This window comes from Chanodichthys erythropterus, chromosome 12 (genome assembly GCF_024489055.1).
Source record: "Chanodichthys erythropterus isolate Z2021 chromosome 12, ASM2448905v1, whole genome shotgun sequence".
In the NCBI taxonomy this organism is placed as follows: Eukaryota; Metazoa; Chordata; class Actinopteri; order Cypriniformes; family Xenocyprididae; genus Chanodichthys; species Chanodichthys erythropterus.
In genome coordinates, this window is record NC_090232.1 from 4313758 (window position 1) to 4334823 (window position 21066).

General features: G+C 36.5%; 2 protein-coding genes across 2 annotated transcripts in view; both read right to left on the reverse strand.

Moving 5' to 3' along the window:
- Positions 1 to 21066, reverse strand: part of erbb4a (erb-b2 receptor tyrosine kinase 4a) — a 204128-nt gene that overhangs the window by 120458 nt on the left and 62604 nt on the right. The window lies entirely within an intron of this gene.
- Positions 11658 to 13283, reverse strand: LOC137033165 (transcription factor Adf-1-like). The gene is made up of 3 exons (XM_067405335.1): positions 12848 to 13283; positions 12356 to 12537; positions 11658 to 12172 (listed from the first exon to the last, which is right to left on the reverse strand). The coding sequence occupies exons 1-3, from the start codon at positions 12996 to 12998 to the stop codon at positions 11696 to 11698; spliced, it is 810 nt and encodes a 269-aa protein (XP_067261436.1). The 5' UTR covers positions 12999 to 13283; the 3' UTR covers positions 11658 to 11695.

The following is a 21066-nucleotide window of genomic DNA, read 5'->3' on the forward strand; positions in this document are numbered from 1 at the left end:
ATTTCCTTTGGAAATCAGGGTCCCAGAGTCTGGAGGAAGAGAGGAGAGGCACACAATCCACGGTCTTAAGTAATATTCTAATTTTCTGAGATACTGAATTTAGGATTTTCCTTAGTTGTCAGTTATAATCATTAAAATTAAAATAAATAAACATTATTTTACTTTACAGCAATGATACAAGATTTTTTACTGTACTTGATATAGCCATTAGGAGAACACTTGTATTTACGACAGTCTCAACGCTAACAGACAAATCTAATTTTAGAAAAGTCTAATTTTAATTTACTGAGATCTTTTGAGTCCTTTCTCTGTCAAAGCTCAGCATTAGAAGAAGATCTGAGCTCTGAATGGAGAATAAAGTGGCATCTCACCAGCATAATGAGCCTTACAACCAGACACAGTGATAGCTAGTAGCAGCATCAGCACAGCAGGACAACCTGTGCTGGCCAACATCATCAGCCCATAATTTGTAAAGCATTAACTCAGATTGTATGGCTTTGAACTGATCTCTCCATTTCTGTAATTTGTTGGCACAATCTTGCCAGTTGACAATTGCAAACCACTTCACATTATTATATAAGAGCTCTTTAGTGTCATTACTCCCTGAAATAGACTGACAAGTATGTTAATGTATTTCCTATTGAACAGGAAGTACTTGATGAGCGTGTCAATTTTGTTTTTAATTAGCCAATAGTGTTTAGTTTGTCACAGTTGTGAACCATGATTTGCTACTCACTCTTACTAATCAGAAGTAGGTGTTGTTAGAGGTTTCATGATTACTTGCACATAGCAGTTATTTTAGTATTATTTATATATTACAATTTATTAATATTTTGGATTTGCTTTGTTTATAGTTTCCATTTATTTTTTTTTTGCTTAAGCTTTAGTAATTTTATTATGTGCTTTATATATATATATATATATATATATATATATATATATATATATATATTTTATATTTATATATAGCTTCTATTTATTTTAGTTTTTGTAATTTTAGTACTTCAACCTAAACTAAAAGTTAGCTGCCAAGGCATTTTTTTTTTATTGTTGTTGAAGTTTTTTTTAAGGTTACGTTTTTCATGTAAGATTTATATTTTATTTTATTTTAACTTTATTTAAATTATTATTTATTATTTCATGTAAATTACCAAAATAATGTTGTATAGTTTTGGATCGATTGATGCATGGATGCATGGATGGATTGATTGATTGATTGATTGATTGATTGATTGATTGATTGATTGATTGATTGATTGATTGATTGATTGATTGATTGATTGATTGATTGATTGATTGATTGACAGTTGGTTGGTTGGTTGGTTGGTTGGTTGGTTGGTTGGTTGGTTGGTTGGTTGGTTGGTTGGTTGGTTGGTTGGTTGGTTGGTTGGTTGGTTGGTTGGTTGGTTGGTTGGTTGGTTGGTTGGTTGGTTGGTTGGTTGGTTGGTTGGTTGGTTGGTTGGTTGGTTGGTTGGTTGGTTGGTTGGTTGGTTTGACGGACGGACGAATGGAGCTGTCTGTGTGAGCCAAAATGAATGCAAAGCCTCTGCTTGGAAACTTGCCCCACATGAAGATCTGCACAACAGGGAATCAGCATATTCCAGCATATCAACCCAAAACACAGTGATTTGTTGACCAATCAAGCAAGAGAACGCAGCAAGAAGATGTAAGCTTCTCATAATCTCACTAAGCCAAAGCTAAGCTGAGGCATCCCTTGACTTCTACCAAGGGATAAACAGGTGCAAATATTCAGTCACCTGGCGAGTCACATTGAATCACCCAACAGTCCTTGAAAAATCCTTATCTGACCTTCTATCTCCAGCAGAGCCAACAGAAGGGAAGCAAGATTTTCCATTTGTACGCCTGAGTAGATGTGTCTTTATGTATCATACATCAATCATGGTGATCAGTAGTGCTGACACCTTTAGTGGATAGAGGTTGTGATAAGATCCATCTGCTTGAGCTGAAAATTAAGATGGCCTCAGATCAAGATCCAGCTCTTCTGACAAACATCTCCCAAAGAGCCAAACCATTTTCCTTAGAACAAGAACATCTCCTGAAAGAGCTCAAACAAGATCAGACAAAAATGTTTTACCTAATCCCTCAAAACCTTTCTTGAATTGCTTTAAAATCTGACTAAATACAGTATGATGATTTTTTTTTTCTTTTTCTAAACAGCAAGTTGCTACACTTTTGGAGGTAAGCAATCACCCAGCAACCACATAGCAACTGAGTATGGGTCTTTTTGCAATGCTCTGGCAACCACCAACAACAATCTTATGATAGTGACTTTTGTACAGGCAAACGCCACTAATATTATCTTCAGTAAGTGTAAAAAATCAGAACCCATGCTCATTGGACAAACGTGCCTGTGTTGACATTTCTGCAAAATTATATTTAATTGATTATTGTGAGTTTTGCAGCACTTTCAAAGTGAAATGTCCATCACTAAAAGTCCATTCAGTTTTATGCGAAACAGATGAATATGAATCCGTTAACATTTTATTACATTAGTTGATGTTCGTATCATGGCAGTTAAGAAATGAAATGTCCAGTGAATGACACTAAAAGGTTAATGTTCTATCATGCTTGAAAATGAAGTAAGACTAATAGACTAAACCCTTAAACCCACTAACTACTATAACTATTGTAACTATTCATTGAACACTAGTGTGCTTTATCCTATTGCCGCCCAATTTACACCAGTCCAGAAAGAAGCCACTCCATATCATGCGTTACAGTGATTTTACATTAATTAAGTGGGTTTGATTCAGTCTGCTTTCCACTGTCAAAAAAAAAAAAAAAAGGATCAACATGAGAGAACATGTATGTGTTTATTTAAGGTGAATGCTATTCTTGATTCATTTACTTAGGGTAAACAGATTCAGATAAATCATGTTTGAGGAACAAGACCAGCTTGGGCAACAGTAGGGAGACTGTGTCAATCCTTTGCCAGCAACAGGCATGCTGGGAGTAAACGTGTCCACCTGCCATTCATTTCTCCTCTCTCTGAGCACGGCTGGCACACAGAGTCTCAGCTATACACAGCCTGTGTGGGCCAGCAAAGCCAAGACAGAACCTACCAGCTCTCTTGCCACAATACAACTGATAGTGACGCATTAGTGAGCACAACAGGCTGGGTTGTATTACAGTTAAGTCAGCCACAGGGATGAACTGCATTAACCCAGTGGTAAAGTACAGAAATTACAATATGATTATGTAATGTTTCTTTAAATACAGGTTTCTTCTGTTGAACACAAAAAGAAAATACTTTGAAGAATATAGTATAGTAATCATTGACTGCTCTAGTATTTTCTTTCCATACTATGGAAGTCAATGTGTGTTCAGCAGAAGAAAGAAATTCAGTCAGGTTTGGAACAACTTGAGGGTGAGTAAATTATGACAGAATTTAAATTTTTGGGTGAACTATCCTTTTAATATGGCAATATACAAAGCATTATAGGCCAGGCTTAAAATGCAATGCTTAATTTTACGCAATATGCAAAAGGGGTCACTTCTCCGTCTCTCTATCCACCAAGGAGTCCTTAGCTTAAAAAAGGTGAATGCCTCTATATTATAATCATTAGTAACCCTTACCCTGTAATGAAGTATAAGTGCAAAGGAACATTAATCTGAGCTGGAAACGACCCCTCTTTCCAACATGACAGTCAAGGTCACGTTATCCGAGGTGTGCCTAATGTATGCATCACTATACAGTGTGCTTGACTTCATATTCCTGAAACCTTGTCCCATGTTGCTAATAACTGATGCCGTCTTCTTTTGGGACAACTGATATGCGGACAAATGAACAATCATGCTATACCTGGAAAAGCTTAATGTTAAACCCCGCAGAGGATGCGATACTGAAAACGAGAGTAGACTGGGTTGTTATTGTGTTCTGAAAGCCTGAAAACATGGAGATGTCATGCGTGCCAGCTCTGTGGGGCATGTGCTGTCCAACCATCTGTAGGTGCACTTCATGCCCAAATTGCATCCAGCCCTGCCAGACCCTGTTACCCAGCGCCATGCTGTCTTCTCACTATGAATGTGGGCAGAGTCTAGGATATCCCTGCCCAATGTGTGACTGAATCACTGATGCAACCCGATTAATCACATGTGTGTTAGAAAATAGCACACAGCTAAATTGCTCATCAACAATGCTGACATTATGGCATACATTAGGGATGCTACGCAAGATATCACCATTTCATTTAATCGCTGACAGACATTTTTATCCAAAATGCATTGCAAAGAATGCATTTACCATGTGTGTTCCCAGAAACCAAACTCATGACCTTGTTACTAGCGTCATGCTCCACAGCTCAAGCGCAGAACGTATCTATTTCTACAAGGTCACACAGTTAATTATATATCCTTTTGTCTTTAAAAAGGCCACATTAATTGTATATGAATATTTTTATTATTATTTTATCAGTGTAAGATTTGGTGCTAAATAAATAGTAGCCTAATGACATATGCATTTAACAAGTGAAGATTTATAACAAGAATTATTTCTTGAGCATCAAATCAGCATATTAGAATGATTTCTAAAGGATCATATGACACTGTGGTATTGATGCTGAAAAGCTTTGCCATCACAGAATAAATTACATTTTAATATATATTCAAATAGAAAATAGATATTATATTATATTATATTATATTATATTATATTATATTATATTATATTATATTATATTATATTATATTATATTATATTATATTATATTATATTATATTATATTATATTATATTATTATAGTTAAATTATATTTCACAGTATTGCTGTTTTACTGCATTTTTGATCAAATAACCGCTGCCTTAATAAGCATAAGAGACTTCTTTCAAGAACATATTTAAAAATCTTTCCGCCCCCAAACTTTTAAATGGAAGCATCTGTAACCCCTTCCTGTTTGAATCAGCCGCTCTAAGCGGGACTCGAATCCCGGTCCACTAGCATAGGAGTTGGACGATCTAACAAGGATGCTAAAGACCTCAGTCTTAAATCTTAAACCTCACTCCCATCCGGGTCACGGCACCAATGGAACCCCTCCTGTTCGAACCGCCCGCTCTAAGAAGGACCCGAACCGGGGTCCCCCAGCATGGGAGTCAGGCACTCTAACAGCACAAGCTCTTACTGGCCTACGTCCATTAAATTATTTATGGTATAGAAAAGTTCTGAACAGAATATAGTTTCATAATTAAAATACACCACTTCACCCAGTGTTTGCATGAAGTCTGTCTCAAATCAGTTATTTATGAAATTCCATTTCTGTTGTGCTACATTAGAAATTAGTTGTCCATGCAGACAGTAAACAGTGTGGAGTTTGGAGCAGAGCCATCATCTTCTGGGATCAATGAGAAATTAAATGCTTGAGGAGTTAAATGATTCAAAATACCTGAGAAAAATTAGAGAACCTGAGAACGACCACACATTATTCTGTCCGTCACAGCAGCGATAACTTTGTGCTAATTAGGGATTGTGTGTGCTGGTGGTTTCTCTCGGAGGAACTCGCTAATGAAGGAAGTGACACGTGCATGAGCTCTCACTGTGTCACCCGAGAAGCTGTCAATCATTCCGATCTCTTCTGGTCAAGAAACGCATGGCTGCTTTGAGATTTAGCTCTGGTCCATAAGGGTGTTTTAAAATGTTACTGTCAGTCAAATTCTGGCTTCTTGACCATTACACGGTCTTAGTCTCTTTCTCTCATGATTTACTATTTCATTCCCTCGATTTTTAATTCATGCGCATGATTTATAAATCGAGGGAATGAATTAGTAAATCGTGCACACGATTTAATTTTTTTTCTTGCATGTCATGTGCACGGCTCCGTAAAGTTCAATGCAAAGAGAGATTTTTTTTATTTTTATTTTTTGCAGAAATAGCTTTTTAAGAACTACAACAAACAGCTGGTAGGGACTACAACAAGCTACTTCCCTGGTTGGTGACATCACAAACCCCAAAATTAAACCCTGACCCCGAGAACACACAACAAAGGGGGTGAGGCCATGTTGGGCTGCTTTAGAGAAGAGGAAGAGTTGTTGTAGTAGAGTGTTGTTGTCATGCTGTCCTTTTACGCCAGACTGCTTCACAAACAAGGATCAATTCAACGCTGGATTTGTACAAAAGATTAACATGACGAAACATGCTAGTGGATGAGTTGAATCAACTCCACAGCAACTATATAAATTTATCCACTAACCGTTCAGAAACATCCAGTTTCATTCTAAAAGTTGTAACTTCTTCTGAGTCTCTCCATCAGTGTCGATTCCGGTTTGAACAATGTAAGGCTGAACACCGTTACTGACAATCCTCATTTTGGCTGCGTGAGATTCTGCAGCTTTGTTGTTGTTGAGCAACCGAAGGACGAGCTGTTAAAGCTCCACCCTCTTCTGGAAAGGGGCTGGGAGCAACAGCTCATTTGCATTTAAAGGGACACCCAAAAAAAAAGGCGTCTTTTTGCTCAAACCCAAATAGGGGCAAATTGAAGAATTTGAGCTGAAACTTATCAGACACATCCTGGGGACACCAGTGACTTGTTTATATATATATATAAATATATATATATATATATATCTATATATATCTATATATATATATATATATCTATATATATATATATATATATATCTATATATCTGTATGTGGATAAATATATATAGATATATATATATATATATATATATATATATATATATATATATATATATATATATATATATATATATATATATATATATATATATATATATATATATATATATATATATATATATATATATGTACAATACATTTATTTTAAATTCATACAACACAAGAAATAGGTTTGTGATTTACATGTGAATATCGTGGTGAATCCACAGATATGTTTGTCTAGCACTTTTCTTGAAATGCAGCTTAAGTCCAATTTTACCTAACCAATAAGAGACAACGGCCCACTAAGCCCCACCCATTTTATGAATCCATTTCATTCTAATCACCATTCGCCACACACACACATGCACACACAAATAGAAAGAGAGCTTACGGGGTTTGAGCATGCAGTACAAATGATGCAGAATAAAACCTTTTCTTCCCCCCCAGCAGCACACAAGCCCATTGACATGAGACGGATGAGCCAAAACAGTGAGCAAACTCTATAGTGTGAAATCCATAAAGCGCTTAGAGGACACGCTTCATAATGGGGAACTACAGAGGGGAGATCTCCGTGTTCATCTCAGGGTTTCTCTCTCTCTGTCACAAACAGAAAGCAGCAGTTAATGATACATGCATCTGTTATGTGCGAGGACAGAGGCCTTTCACAGTGGCACCTCTTTCACAACCTATATTAGACAAACATATTGAAACGGGTGTAAGTAAAATCTGCCAAATGCAGTAGGGAAATGACAGCACAGGCGTACATGGGGTTGAGCTGTAAATGAATGAGTTTGCAGCTGAAATTGTGTTAATTAGTCACTAACTCAATGGGGAGTAATGGCATGGAAAAACAAACACAGTCTCATTGCAGCTGCCTTCTTCCGTCACACCCGCTAAAACAGGATGCATAACTGTAAATTATCTGTAAATATTTTGTGTATACATTTAACCTTAATCAAAGGTCAAATAAATCTAAAAATTATTGTATTATTATTATTATTATTATTATTATTATTATTATTATTATTACTATTATAATGTTACAATCTTGAATCTATTAGGAATGTGTGACTAGGAATAGTCCCACACACCTTTCAAAACTGTACATTTCAAAGTATAGCTTAAGCTTTAAAATAAAAACAGGAATTACGGGATATGGAAAATAAGTAGAAAATAAAAATGCCTGATTATAAAAGTGGTAACATGTTGATCATATAAGTATTAAGAATTTACATTAACAGTATATATTTAGATTTATTATAAGGGGGGAAAAATGTGCAATACAATCAATTGTTTTTATTTATCTATTTATTTATTTATTTATAAATAAATTAGTTATTAATTAGATTAAAGTTATTAATTAGATTAAAACTTAACAACTTTAAAACTTTACAAGATGTAATATAAGTCTCTGGTGTCCCCAGAAAGTGTCTGTGAAATTTCAGCTCAAAATTCCCCACAGATCATTTATTATAACATGTTGTAAATGCCCATTTTTGAGTGAAGGAAAAAACATGCTGTTTTCATGTATATGTCTTGCATATCTGAAACATGTGCACAGAAACCTGGATGTCAGATGGCGCAACTTAGCGTGAGTATCAAACTAAGTTCTCTTTCACGTCTTATTGCACTAAAACTGTCAAATACACACAAAGTTCACAAACACAGTCAGTTATGCATGTGAATGTAAACAGCAAGTAAAGAAATTGCATGTGTATATTAGATCTGAGTATTAAAGTGACAGCAACATAATATACAGCTATTACTGTAATATGAATCAAACAACAAAAGAAAAATAGAAAAACAATCTTGACTGAATAACTTAGCTTTAATAAGAATACATTTCTCACTTGAATGCTGCTGTTAAATGCTCTGGCGAGGAGATAAACATGGCAGACTGTGTACAGCTCACTCAGGGGAGGAGCTAAGCTAATAGGGCGGAGTCAATAAGCAGTCATGGGCGGGGCCTGTTCAATGTGATGTCACAATGCATAGAAATTGCAAATGCAAATTATTTTGAGACACTGTTTATGATTTATGGAGATTAAAAAAAGTAGAGTGTGGATTTTTACCATTATAGGGTGGTTGTGTACACACACTGACAACATACGTTTATGTTCAAACACCATGTAAAGGCCGGAACACACCAAGCCGACGGCGACGAACTAGTGGCGACGAAAGCAGACTGCGGGGTCGGCTGGCGTCGGCTGGCGTCGGCAGCGTCTGGGTCCAAAGTTGCCCTGACACACCAAGCCGACGTTCGACAGCCGACGGCCAAATAGCACGTCCGTTCTGCGCCTGCGTGAGATGAAATGCCTTTCCATGCCAGCAGGTGGCAGTAGTTTGTGTTCGTTGCTATGGTTCGTTGCTAGGGAGACCGGAAGAGCTACAGGGATACAAAACATAAACAAAGGTGCATGAAAAACCAGTTCTCGCTCATCACATACGGATTCGTGTTATTTCAAAAATGTCCAACACGTTGCAAATGGCACTGGCTTTGTCAGCCCTTGGTCTTTTGCTTGTGGAAGAGGAAAAGAAGAAGCGGATGAGAAAAATACGGAGAAAGCGCACTAAATGGGTGAAACCATGGATACTCCAGAGACAGGCCCAAGGTGCTTTCCCGAACCTGTGTCGAGAGCTCGAGTTACAGGAAACTTGTGGTTTTAAAAATTTCGCTCGGCTTTTTCCCACTCAATTTCACATGTTAAAAGAACTTATTAGTCCAATCATACAGAGAACAAACACGAACTACCGGGATTGTATCTCCGTGGGGGAACGTCTGATGATTACACTACGGTTCTTGGCAACAGGTAAGGTTATTCGTTGTTTGAACATTTCATTAAAACACCTTTTCAGTTGTGTTTATTTTGGTGTATTATGAAGCATTATAAAAGTGAAAAGAATTTTATTATTTTGTATCCAGTTGTAGCCTACTTTAAAAAGACACAATGTATAAAACATTATTATGGTTGTTTGTAGCACAATGTCTTTAATAACTGATAAAAAAAATATTTGCTTTAATGTAGTGTAGTACAAATGCATTAAAAGTGTTAGATTTGACTCTGTAAAAGGTGTGGAAAATTAATAGTGGAGTTATGTGTTTGTAATCTTTGCAGGAGAAAGCTTCAAGAGCCTTTCTTACCAATTCCGGGTGGGAATGTCCACAATTCAGCAATTTGTTCCTGAAACCTGTGCAGCAATCTACCAAGTCTTAAAAGAGAAATACCTAAAGGTATACATGTATCTGTTTAATGTTTTTTGTTTTAGCCCAAAAATGAGCAATTTTTTTGATCTCTCAGATATTGTTTTAGGAGGCCTCTGATGTAGAAATTAAAGATTTTTCAGTTTTTTTACATTTTAATAAGGGTAATTTTAGGGTCTTATATTGTAGTAGATAAACTGAAAGAATAGACAGGATGGTAGACCATGTGTCGAGGGCAGAGATCTAAGTATTATCCATCAAATTATAATTTCAATGCAAATAAAATTCCACTACTACATTCAAACAATACAGTCTGGCTGGCCTATTATGCTCTCTACTTATCATACTAAAAGAACACATTCATCCCCCAGAGCACTTACAGGTTCATATTCAAGACCATTCATACCTGTCCCTGAACAATGCAACAGGCATCTCCCCCAAAATCCAAAACATAAAGAGCCTAATGCTGACCTATAAACACTTCTTCAACCCAATAGCATTGTGAGGACAAACAATAGAACCCATTAACTATGTAAATGTGATCTTGAGAGAAAAAAACATTTGCAGGCATTTTTTTTTAAATTTTTGAAAGTGATGTTGTAATTCTGCAGAAGTGGGCTTTGCAGGGTTAATTCAAGAATGTCAAAATCACTGAGTTATTAATGGTCTGACGAGTTAAACTAATTTCTTTTAATTATATTGTTTTTTAGTGCCCAGACACAGTGGAAGAGTGGCAGCAAGTAGCCGTTGGATTCCAGAATCAGTGGCATTTCCCAAATTGCCTGGGTGCTCTGGATGGAAAGCACATTAACATTCGTCCCCCTCCAGGATCTGGATCTAAATTCTTCAACTACAAGCATACATTCTCAATAGTGCTTATGGCACTGGTAGACAGCAACTACAGATTTCTGTATGTTGATGTGGGCTGCAACGGGCGCATTTCAGATGGTGGAGTGTTTGGGGGATGCTCATTGCAGGATGCCTTGGAGAAAAGAACATCCAACATTCCTGCACCTGCACCACTTCCTGAATCAGACCAGCTGGCCCCTTACTGCATTGTGGCTGATGAGGCATTCCCCTTAAAGGAATACCTCATGAAGCCATACCCGAACCGCAAGCTGTCTGTAGAGCAACGCATATTCAATTACAGACTTTCGCGAGCTCGAAGGGTGGTTGAAAATGCATTTGGCATCCTGGCAAATCGTTTTCGCGTCCTACTAACCACCATTAATATTCAAAGCACTGCCAAAGTGGAGGACATTGTTTTGTCTTGCTGTGCTCTGCACAACTTTCTGCGCAAAGAGTGCTGTGAAGTGTACATGGCAGGAATCGACCAGGAAGAACAAGATCATGACACTGTCCCTGGAAGATGGAGAGAAGACCCTGGCCTACAGCAGGCCTCTCTGCCACGCACAACCAACAGTACAACACACGCCAAACAGCTCAGGGATAAACTGTGCCAGTACTTTAATTCGGACACCGGTGCAGTGCCCTTTCAGTGGGGCAAAATATAAGCATGTAGCAAACTTGTTTCTTTCCCCCTTGACCTTGGTTTATGTTTTATAACAATGGTGTGAATTTGCAAAATAAAGTTTATATTTTTACATCATTGTGTTTTGTGATTTTTTACATAAAGAACAGTGAAGTACCTTTTACACAAAGTCAGTGTTTTATTTTCAAATGTGCAAAAATAGCATTAAGGTAATTTACAGAAAAATATCAACAGTTGGTATTTAAAATAAATAAAATGTACAGAAATATAAACTTTGCATAAGTACTCTAATATAACGTACAACTAAGCGTGACATATTTACTAAATGCTACAATATCTGTTTACAATTTTGCTACATAAAAAATTACAAGTGTGTATACTGATTGGAAGATGCATCCAGTGCATGGTTGTGGCCCACTGAATATTTGAAAATGCAATTATCAACCTCATGCTGGAAATGTGGCAGTAGATGTGGTGGCAAATTCCGCATTCTGTGTTCAAGATTTTTGCAGTAAGCTGAGATGGCATCATTGGTGTTTTCCTGTGATGCCAACTTTTCCAGAGTTTTGCCGATGGTGCGCATCAAGTTTGTGGATTCCTCGCTGGAGGATTCGTCTTGCATCTTCCTGCGCTTCCCTGGAGGCTTTGGTTTTATGTTGGAGCTTTGCAAATGGTCCTTTCTCATGGCTGTGGACTCAGTTCCACAGATGGTGGATTCAGCCAAGGGTGTACTTGACCGTAGGTCAGCATCACTGAAGCTGGGGTCTTCATGGGTGCCAGTCCAGGTGTCACTGTTGGTACCATCTGAGGGTGAACAGGAATCACTATCAGCCGCAGGTTCCTTAAAAAACATAAGATACAAATGTGACAAGTTAATGTAATGGCTTGACTTAATATGCGGAGTTACTTGTGAATAGACTCTTTTAAAGAAGCACTTGCCATCTTACAAAAAGCAAAATGTTTATTTTATTCTGAAATTAAACAATAAATAAATAAATAAATATAAATATATTTGTTTATTTACCATGATCATTAGATTTGAAGTGCTCTCCTTCCTTTTTGTGTGAGGCTCTAGAAACTGCAGGCGGTTCAGGATCCATTGCTGCCTGCCAGTCTTCTGAGCTCCAGAACTTCCTGAGGGTCCTTGTTTCTTATAACGCATGTATTGGGTTCGCAATGAATCCCACCGCTTCTTGAGCTCTTTTTCTGAGGGACAAAGTAAAATTTTGTAAGCATTAAGTGTTATGGCTGCTTATTTTGTCACTTTAATGAGTATTTGTTATGCCAACAAATGTTACTTTTTGCTGTATTGTTAATTATATTATTAACAATTTGATTAACTTTAATATTATTATGAAATATGAGATGCTAGCACAGCACATATTAATTACTGTCTGTTTCCATAAACAAACTTAGTTTGGTACACACAAAACACTAAAATGGTTATATTAGTTTTACTATGGACTATTGAACAATTACAAACAAGCTTTCTCAATTGCCAAAAAGGAAATCTTACCTGATATGACGAGTTTATTTTCGATCTCACGCCACAGTTCAGCTTTCAGCACACGGTTGACATAACATTTTTCCGTAATGTCATACAAACCCGGCCTTTCCTGGATCATGTTGATCAATTCGTCTTCACTTGCCTCGTTCCAGATAGCCATGTCTTTCACGTACCTAAGGTAAACAATGTGTGTTCCCTCTTGACTTCGTCGTTTACTTGCTTCGTCACTTCCGTTTTTCTTTTCTCATGCACTGGTTCGCTAGCTGAACAGCCAATCAGAATGATCATATGGCCCGACGGCCCGACGAGGTCCAACGCCGATTCAACATTTCGAATCGGCCGAAACAAAGCCGACGAGGACCAACTTCAGCCGACGGTGCAGAACACACCGAGGAAACTTAGTCGGCCGACGAAGAAAAACTGCCCGACGGCCGACCGTCGGCTTGGTGTGTTCCGGCCTTAAAAGTGAATTTTGCATAATAAGTCCCCTTTAACAAAATGTGTGTGCGTATATATATATATATATATATATATATATATATATATATATATATATATATATATATATATATATATACACACATACAGCTATGGAAAAAAATAAGGGACCACTTAACATTGATTTCTGAACTTGGAGTGGTCTCTATATATATATATATATATATATATATATATATATATATATATATATATATATATATATATATATATATATATATATATATATATATATATATATATATAACAATTAATAAAAGTTCAAAACAATAAATTACATTTAAATTAGACTGTTCTGATTTACATATGAATACCTTAGGTGAATCCCTAGTGCTGTTAAATGAAGTCATGTTATTATAGATTGCTGACTAAAGGAAGATTGAGTCTCCAGAGCATTAGCTTTTCAGACATCAGCAGTTGGGCTGGAGACGTGGTGGCCCTGATACACTTGTGCCTGTGGGTTACACAAAGACCACAGTTCTTTTTCATTATCTGACTCGCCTCCCCACAGGCACAAACACAGGGGAAAACAAATATATAAACACCCACTCAAATCAAATTAAACTCAGTCACATAACTGTGTGATGTAGCAGTACTTTTTCTTGAGGTTTCTTAAGATTTCTTTAATTGTTTATGGTGTGCCGTTACAGATCCACTTGTAGCTAAAACTAAAAAGCATTAAGAGGAAAGTGTTATGAGATATTACATTTAAACTCAGTAGAGGGTACTTTGAAATTCTTCCTATTTCAGTGTAATCCAGACATACTACATTCATTATGTTGTCATTATCATGTCACTTCACTGCCATTCATAAATCCTCTCCCGCTGCCTCATGGGATAGTAAAGTGTCCATTGAATATGCACTGCAGAATCTCGCTGGAAGTAGTTAGGCTCATCTGGGTGCTATTTTATGAGTACTGTCAATTATTTTGTCACCTACCATATAGTAGTAAATTATGTGATTTCGGATACAGTCGTAAACTGAGCTGTGAGCAGTCCTCCAAAATAAATAAATAAAATAAATTAAAATAAAATTAATTAATATAAATAAATAAAAATAAGTCACTGGTAAAGCATCTACAATAAAATATTTAGAATTTATACACATTTTCTATCTGTCTAGGGTGTTTTCCTTGCCTGTGGCCTGAGAACCTGGAAACATATAACACTAAAATGTATTACCTGACTGTTAATTATGAAAATATAATACAACTGCAGCTAGTAACTCTTCTATAGATACTGCAGCATTCATCATTGGTGAAGCTTCTGACTAAAATCCAAATGTAAGCCAAATCAAGCATGTGCAGAATAAAACGATTTTACACTCTGACACAAATACTGCAATCTACTTGCAGTATTGACTGTTTTTACAAAGCTTGTCGCAGTGCATGCTGGAATTGTCTACACCACCCAGGATATATCAGATTCTGAATTGAAATTCATTTTGAACAGTCTTCACATCAAGAGCGCTCTTGTGATGCCTTGCTGTCTACGTAGGCAGCTCACTAGGGTTTGGATCAGAGCCATTGTGTCTGGCTGTAGTTGAGAGCTGATTTCCACAGCCATCAGATCCAGTGTAAAAGTCAAGACAATGATGTAGATGAGAAAGTGAGCTATTTAATACACCTCCACTCAATAGCACCAGTCTAAATCCACATCACAAAAGGCAAAAGACAGCAATTATGGAGCGTAATGCATCTCTCCCCCTCAGGGACCGAAGGAAGCCCGATTGATGCGTTGACATTTACATGTAATATCACCACAGATATCTCAAACAGATATGTGAAGATGAGGAGCTTTATGTTACTGAGCTCTGCATGAGGAGCAAATTGAGGACTTGGTTTAGAGTTTTAAGGAAATGTCCCAAAATATGTGCTTAAAATTTGAACAAGGTTTTACTTTGACCTATGTTGACCCGGGTCTGCTTACTCTGACAGTTCTCTCTAATAATTCTGCCTTGGGTCTGTCACGTTCTCTTTATGCCTTGAGCAGTTCAGAACTGAGAAGGAAAATCACCCTCTCCGATGTCCGAAAATAGGCTTTAATTCAAAGCAACCCCTTCCATTAACATCAGACAGTACAAACTCCTCCGTTTCCATGCAATTCAGATGATTTCATAATTAGTCGATTAATCCAGAGAGAGAGAGGAGAGAGATCACTCTGTGATTAATTCAGATCGGACTCTAGGGAAACAGAGGTCAGTTTTAAATACACCTCTTCAGTGGAGAAGCCACTTATTCAGACGTGTTTGAGATGAACAGTTCTCCCGCGGTCAGTCGCAGCATAAATATTGTGACTAAAGGCAGCAATCTGGCTGCTCAAATAGCGGGTGCTTAACCTAGACAACCTAAATGATGGAAAAGTGGATGAACTTTGTTTTGGCTGAAATAAAATTACTGGCCACATGAATAATGAGTAGTCACATTTAGGCTTAAGAACATACCAACATACCACAGATGAGATATCAGTAGACATCTTGGAGTGATTTATTTGTAAGTTTTGTACTTTTTCTTTCCTTATTATTAATTTTAAACTAATTTAATTTCAGTTTTTACTTATTAATTTTGAATTCAACAGAATAAATAAGCTAACCAAATAAATCAATGTGCAAAACTTGCTTTTTATTTTATCTGAATACTTAATCCCTGGATGGATGGATGGATGGATGGATGGATGGATGGATGGATGGATGGATGGATGGATGGATGGAGGGATGGATGGAGGGATGGATGGATGGATGATATGGATGGATGGATGACATTGATTAATTGATTGATTGATTGATTGATTGATTGATTGATTGATTGATTGATTGATTGATTGATTGATTGATTGATTTGCAAACATTGCCTTTCATTTTAAAAGTACCAGAATACCTGATGAATACTCCTTATTCTCATGTTTGTTTTATATGAAAAGTTTTATAAGCTAGACTTTAATTTCTTTAGAACATCATTAAAGACTTTTCCGTTGCTTTGCAACCAAATCCCCACATTGCTGCTAACACAGGTGTATTTAGCTTAATACTTAGCCAAGGGCAATGTTTACCTCTGTTTCAATTTCCAACAGAAATCTAAACATATGATCATTAAAAACATCCCAAGGGGGCAAACTTGGGGCAGCTCTCAAAAACATATCATTTGGTTTAGGAGTTTTCTTGGATATTGAAAGACTTTGACTCACTTTTCTCCCCATTGGCTGTTTGCAACATCTCACAAACACAGACGCACACAGATAAACAAATGACACACAAGGGCAACATGACTTGCAGACCAAGACTAATTAACTCCCTTTCCCAAACAAATTACTGCTTAGGAATTGCTACATCTGGGATCTGGCTCGAAAGCATAAAGGGGACAACCACAGCGAAGAGTGATGCGACAGCCTGCCAGGGAATTATGGAAGCAAATGGGAGTGATACACAGCTGCCAAGACGCACCTACAGAAATAGATGTGGCATTCATGAGCCAAACTGACTATGCTCAAGCCAAGAGCCGGCCTGCATTCACAGAAGCTGCCTTTAGCCAATGATTGGAGATCATGCTCATTTTCCGGCATGTGGAAAGCAAAATGGAAAGCATTGCATTCTATACTAAAGTCAACATAAAACATCATCTGCAACCTCATTTACACATTAAAGGGCTCCTTGATTATGATTTCACTTTTTTTAACTTTAGTTAGTGTGTAATGTTGCTATTGGAGCATAAACAACATCTGCAAAGTTACAACGCTCAAAGTTCAATGCAAAGGGAGATATTTTCTTTTACAGAAATCACTTTTTAAGGACTACAACAAACAGCTGGTAGGGACTACAAAAAGCATTTTCCCGGGTTGGTGACATCACAAACCCTAAAATTTACATAAACCTCGCCCCCGAGAACACGCAACAAAGGGTGTGAGGCCATGTTGGGCTGCTTTAGAGAAGAGGAAGAGTTGTTGTAGTAGAGTGTTGTTGTCATGCCGTCATTTTATGCTGGACTGATTCACAAACGAGGATCAATTTTGAGCTGGAACTTCAGAGACACATTCTGGGGACACCAGAGACTTATTTTACATCTTGTAAAAGGGGCATTATAGGTCCCATTTTAACATACAATTCCAGCCAGCTGGTTGGAGAAAAGCTGTTGAAAAAGTTACATCAGACAAAAATGTTTTATATATATGTACTATGAAAAGAAAAATGTATTTGGGATAACTAATTGTGCACCAGTGTTGTAAGTTTTAACTAAAACTATTAAAAAATGATTTTCGGTAATTGAAATAAAACTTAAATAAATTAAATAAAAAGTATAAATGGCAACTAACTGAAACAAATAAGTTGAAGTATACACTCTAAAAAATACTGGATTGTTTCAATCCATGTTTGGGGCAAATATGGACAAGCCGGTTGGTTTTGTCCATATTTGACCCAATGGGTTGAAGCAACTCAGCATTTTTTTAGAGTGCAATAAAACTAAAACTGAAATAAACATAAAATAAAGATATATAGAAATATAAATTTTAAAAAAATATATATTTAAAAAAAAAAATAACTTTGAAAAAAAAAAGATCAATTTAGATCTTAATTGGAAGAGTAATTTGGGGGAAAAACAATTAATTTTGCAGTTATTAAATTTAACTAAAACTGTGTTTTTTAATTATTGTAATTATTAAAAACTACAATATTTAACTTTAGCATTTTTTTTTGTTTACATTTTTTAAACAAATAATTTAAATAAATAAGTTCAATTGAAGTACAAAATTTACTAAACTGAAAAAAAAATTAAAGCTAAATAAAAATATTGTTTAACTAATAAAAATTACCAAAACAAACTAAAATTAAAATGAAAACTGAAAATATAAAAATAAAAGTCAATTCAAAATATGAATAAATACCATAATAGTATATGAATAATACAAAAATGTTGATATTAAAATCACAAGGAATATGTGTCAAGAAAGTTAGGAGTCTTAGAAATGGAGTCAAATACGTTTATCCCTAAAATTCAAAACACTAAAATATATTAAAATTATACATTTTGCAAGAAATATCTGAAGATTTTCATTCTCATATTCAAAAAGTAACATTGTAGAAACAAATTTTAGATTAACACTCTAAAAATGATGTGAAATTATGGCACACATCAAACTGATATCTTAATGAAGTACGTGTGCTATAGCAGGTTAGTCAAAGGCCAGCCGTCACAAAATGTGTCTTGGTTAGGATGAGTAGATTAGGCCCTGATTGAGCCGCTACCTTCAGCCATTCCCAGCTCAGTGTGCGTGTGCATTAAGAGTGAAGATATGAGAGCGAAACCGGAGAGTGTCGTCTCGCCGAGAAGCCAGACACATTTGCATCTTAAAAAACACAATAGTGATGGTGCATGCATAATGGTGCTGAGCAGATGGAGATGAGCTTGAGCGCTTTGAGAGATTACATTTCTTCAAAAACACAGAGAAAATGTCAGGTCGTGATGAATAAACAGAGACACTGTGGCGAAACTACACAGATCTAGACTTTGATCTTGGCAGCGGTACTTTGTTAGCGCCGCTACACAATGGCCGCGCACAAAATTACAACCTGTATGAAGATGAAAATGGTTCGAACATCTCTCATGAGAAATGCATTATGGGCTGTTTGCACAGAATAATGCTGGGTTTATAGGATTAGCGCAAAATCGACGGCATTTTGGCAAAGTTAACGCCTCGGTTTAACCTTGCTAGCCCAACGAACACCCTTGAGACCTCTTTATCCAGTTCAGCTCCACCAGCGAGAATACATTTCTGTCCTCCAAACCGCTCCCTTAGGGGTGTCAGCCGGCATCCGAGATCCTTTTCCCTCCTCCCAGCGGAGCGCAGACTCAAGCTAGCGTCATTACTAAGAAAAGAGGAGAAATGCCCTCCAAGCATAATTACTGTGGATCTCAGTGGCGAGCCTTATCACTGAATTAGTCGTAATTGTGAGAACTGTGATAAGCCAGAACTGTGGGGAAGAGGAATAAAAGAAATGTGAGCCAAGTTCTCCGTGTGCATAGCTAAGGGGCGTTATTAGCATAATGGACATGTTCAGTTGAGAACGAAGTGCAAGCTGGGTGTTTTAAGAGTTCACGGCTGGATATCTGTATTATGGGGTGACGCTATTCAGATAAAACTCTGGGAAAATGGTTAGAAGAGCACTCGATATGGACTCGCTTTTCCTAAGAGTCATAAAGGAAGCAGTAGGGGGCGAGTGCTAATGCTATATGTTTGTCATTCTATGAAACGAATTCACTCTAGAAATCACCTTAACAAAATGAAGTTAACTTTCCAGCATTTTAAATATTCTCTCAGAAAATAATGTCTTTTTGCCATTGCAAAACAAACATTTAAAGGATTACTTCACTAGTTCAGAAAGCCTTCATTAAACTCCTGGAGCCATGTGGAGTCTTTATGATGGATGGATGTACTTTTTTGAGCTTCAAACAGGTGGTTTCCATTCACTGCCATTATAAAGCTTGGGAGCATCAGGGTGATTGTTAATATAACTCCGATTGAGTTCGTCTGAAAGAAGAAAGTCATTTATACACCTAGGATGGCTTGAGGATGAGTAAATCATGAATCATGGCGTAATTTTCATTTTAAAGTGAACTAATCCTTTGCTAATGTTACAATTAAGCTATGAAAACCATAATATATATATATATATATATATATATATATATATATATATATATATATATGAATCAGATTCAACGCTGACTGACACATTTTTTTATGGGATATTTTTTAAATATCAAAAAAAAAAAAAAAAAAAACTTCCAGCTATAGGGACTGGATATACACATTTTACAGAATAAGTTTATAGTTAGAATAAAATGTCAAATGTATATTTAACAACAATGAAAGTAATACCTTTTTTTAATATTATTTATTTCTTTATTTATTTATTTATTTATTTTGAATCTATGCCATAGAAAATGTGTTAAGCATGGCTTAAAATGACATTAAAACCAATTTAATGACTAAATATTTGAAGAAATATTAAAGAAAACCCTTAGTTGGCCTTTGTTATGAAAAACTTTTATTTATTTTTTTTATTATTTTTTTTAAAGTGCATCAATGTTGACACACATCACTATAAAAACTGCTGGGTTAAATATGGACAAACCCAGGGATTGGGCTGTTTTCACCCAGCCATTTTTTTTCCCAACCAATTTTGGATTTATTTTTATTTTTAGCCAGCAATATATTAATATAGTAAAATGCATGTTTTTGCTCGACCCAAAATAGGGGCAAATGTGTGAGGTATTTTAAGCTGAAACTTGACCAGACCAGAGACTTATATTGCATCTTGTGAAAGAGGGCATAATATGTGCCCTTTAACCCAACCTGCTGGGTTTGTCCATATTCAACCCAACTTGGGTTGTTTTTATCCCAGCATTTTTTTAGAATGATGGTGCCTGCTTCCAGGAACGACTGTATTGAAAGGCATATGCACTCTATACTGTACACCGCCTTATAGTGGTCTCTTTTGTATACACGATACTGCAAGTGTGGGAGTTTTGAGCGAAAGCGCTGGGGAAAGTGCCCTTGGGAAGTGTGTCGTATGTGTGTTTGTGCGTGTGTGCGTGTGTTTGTCCACAGGCCCTCACAATGGGTTTCAGGTCTGCAGGGGCTCAGTAGGTGAACTGATGAAAATGTTTGATGTCAGCGCTGAGCCGCTGTGATTAACACAGTCAGGGTTTCCGTATCTGAAAAGTGCAGCGATTATA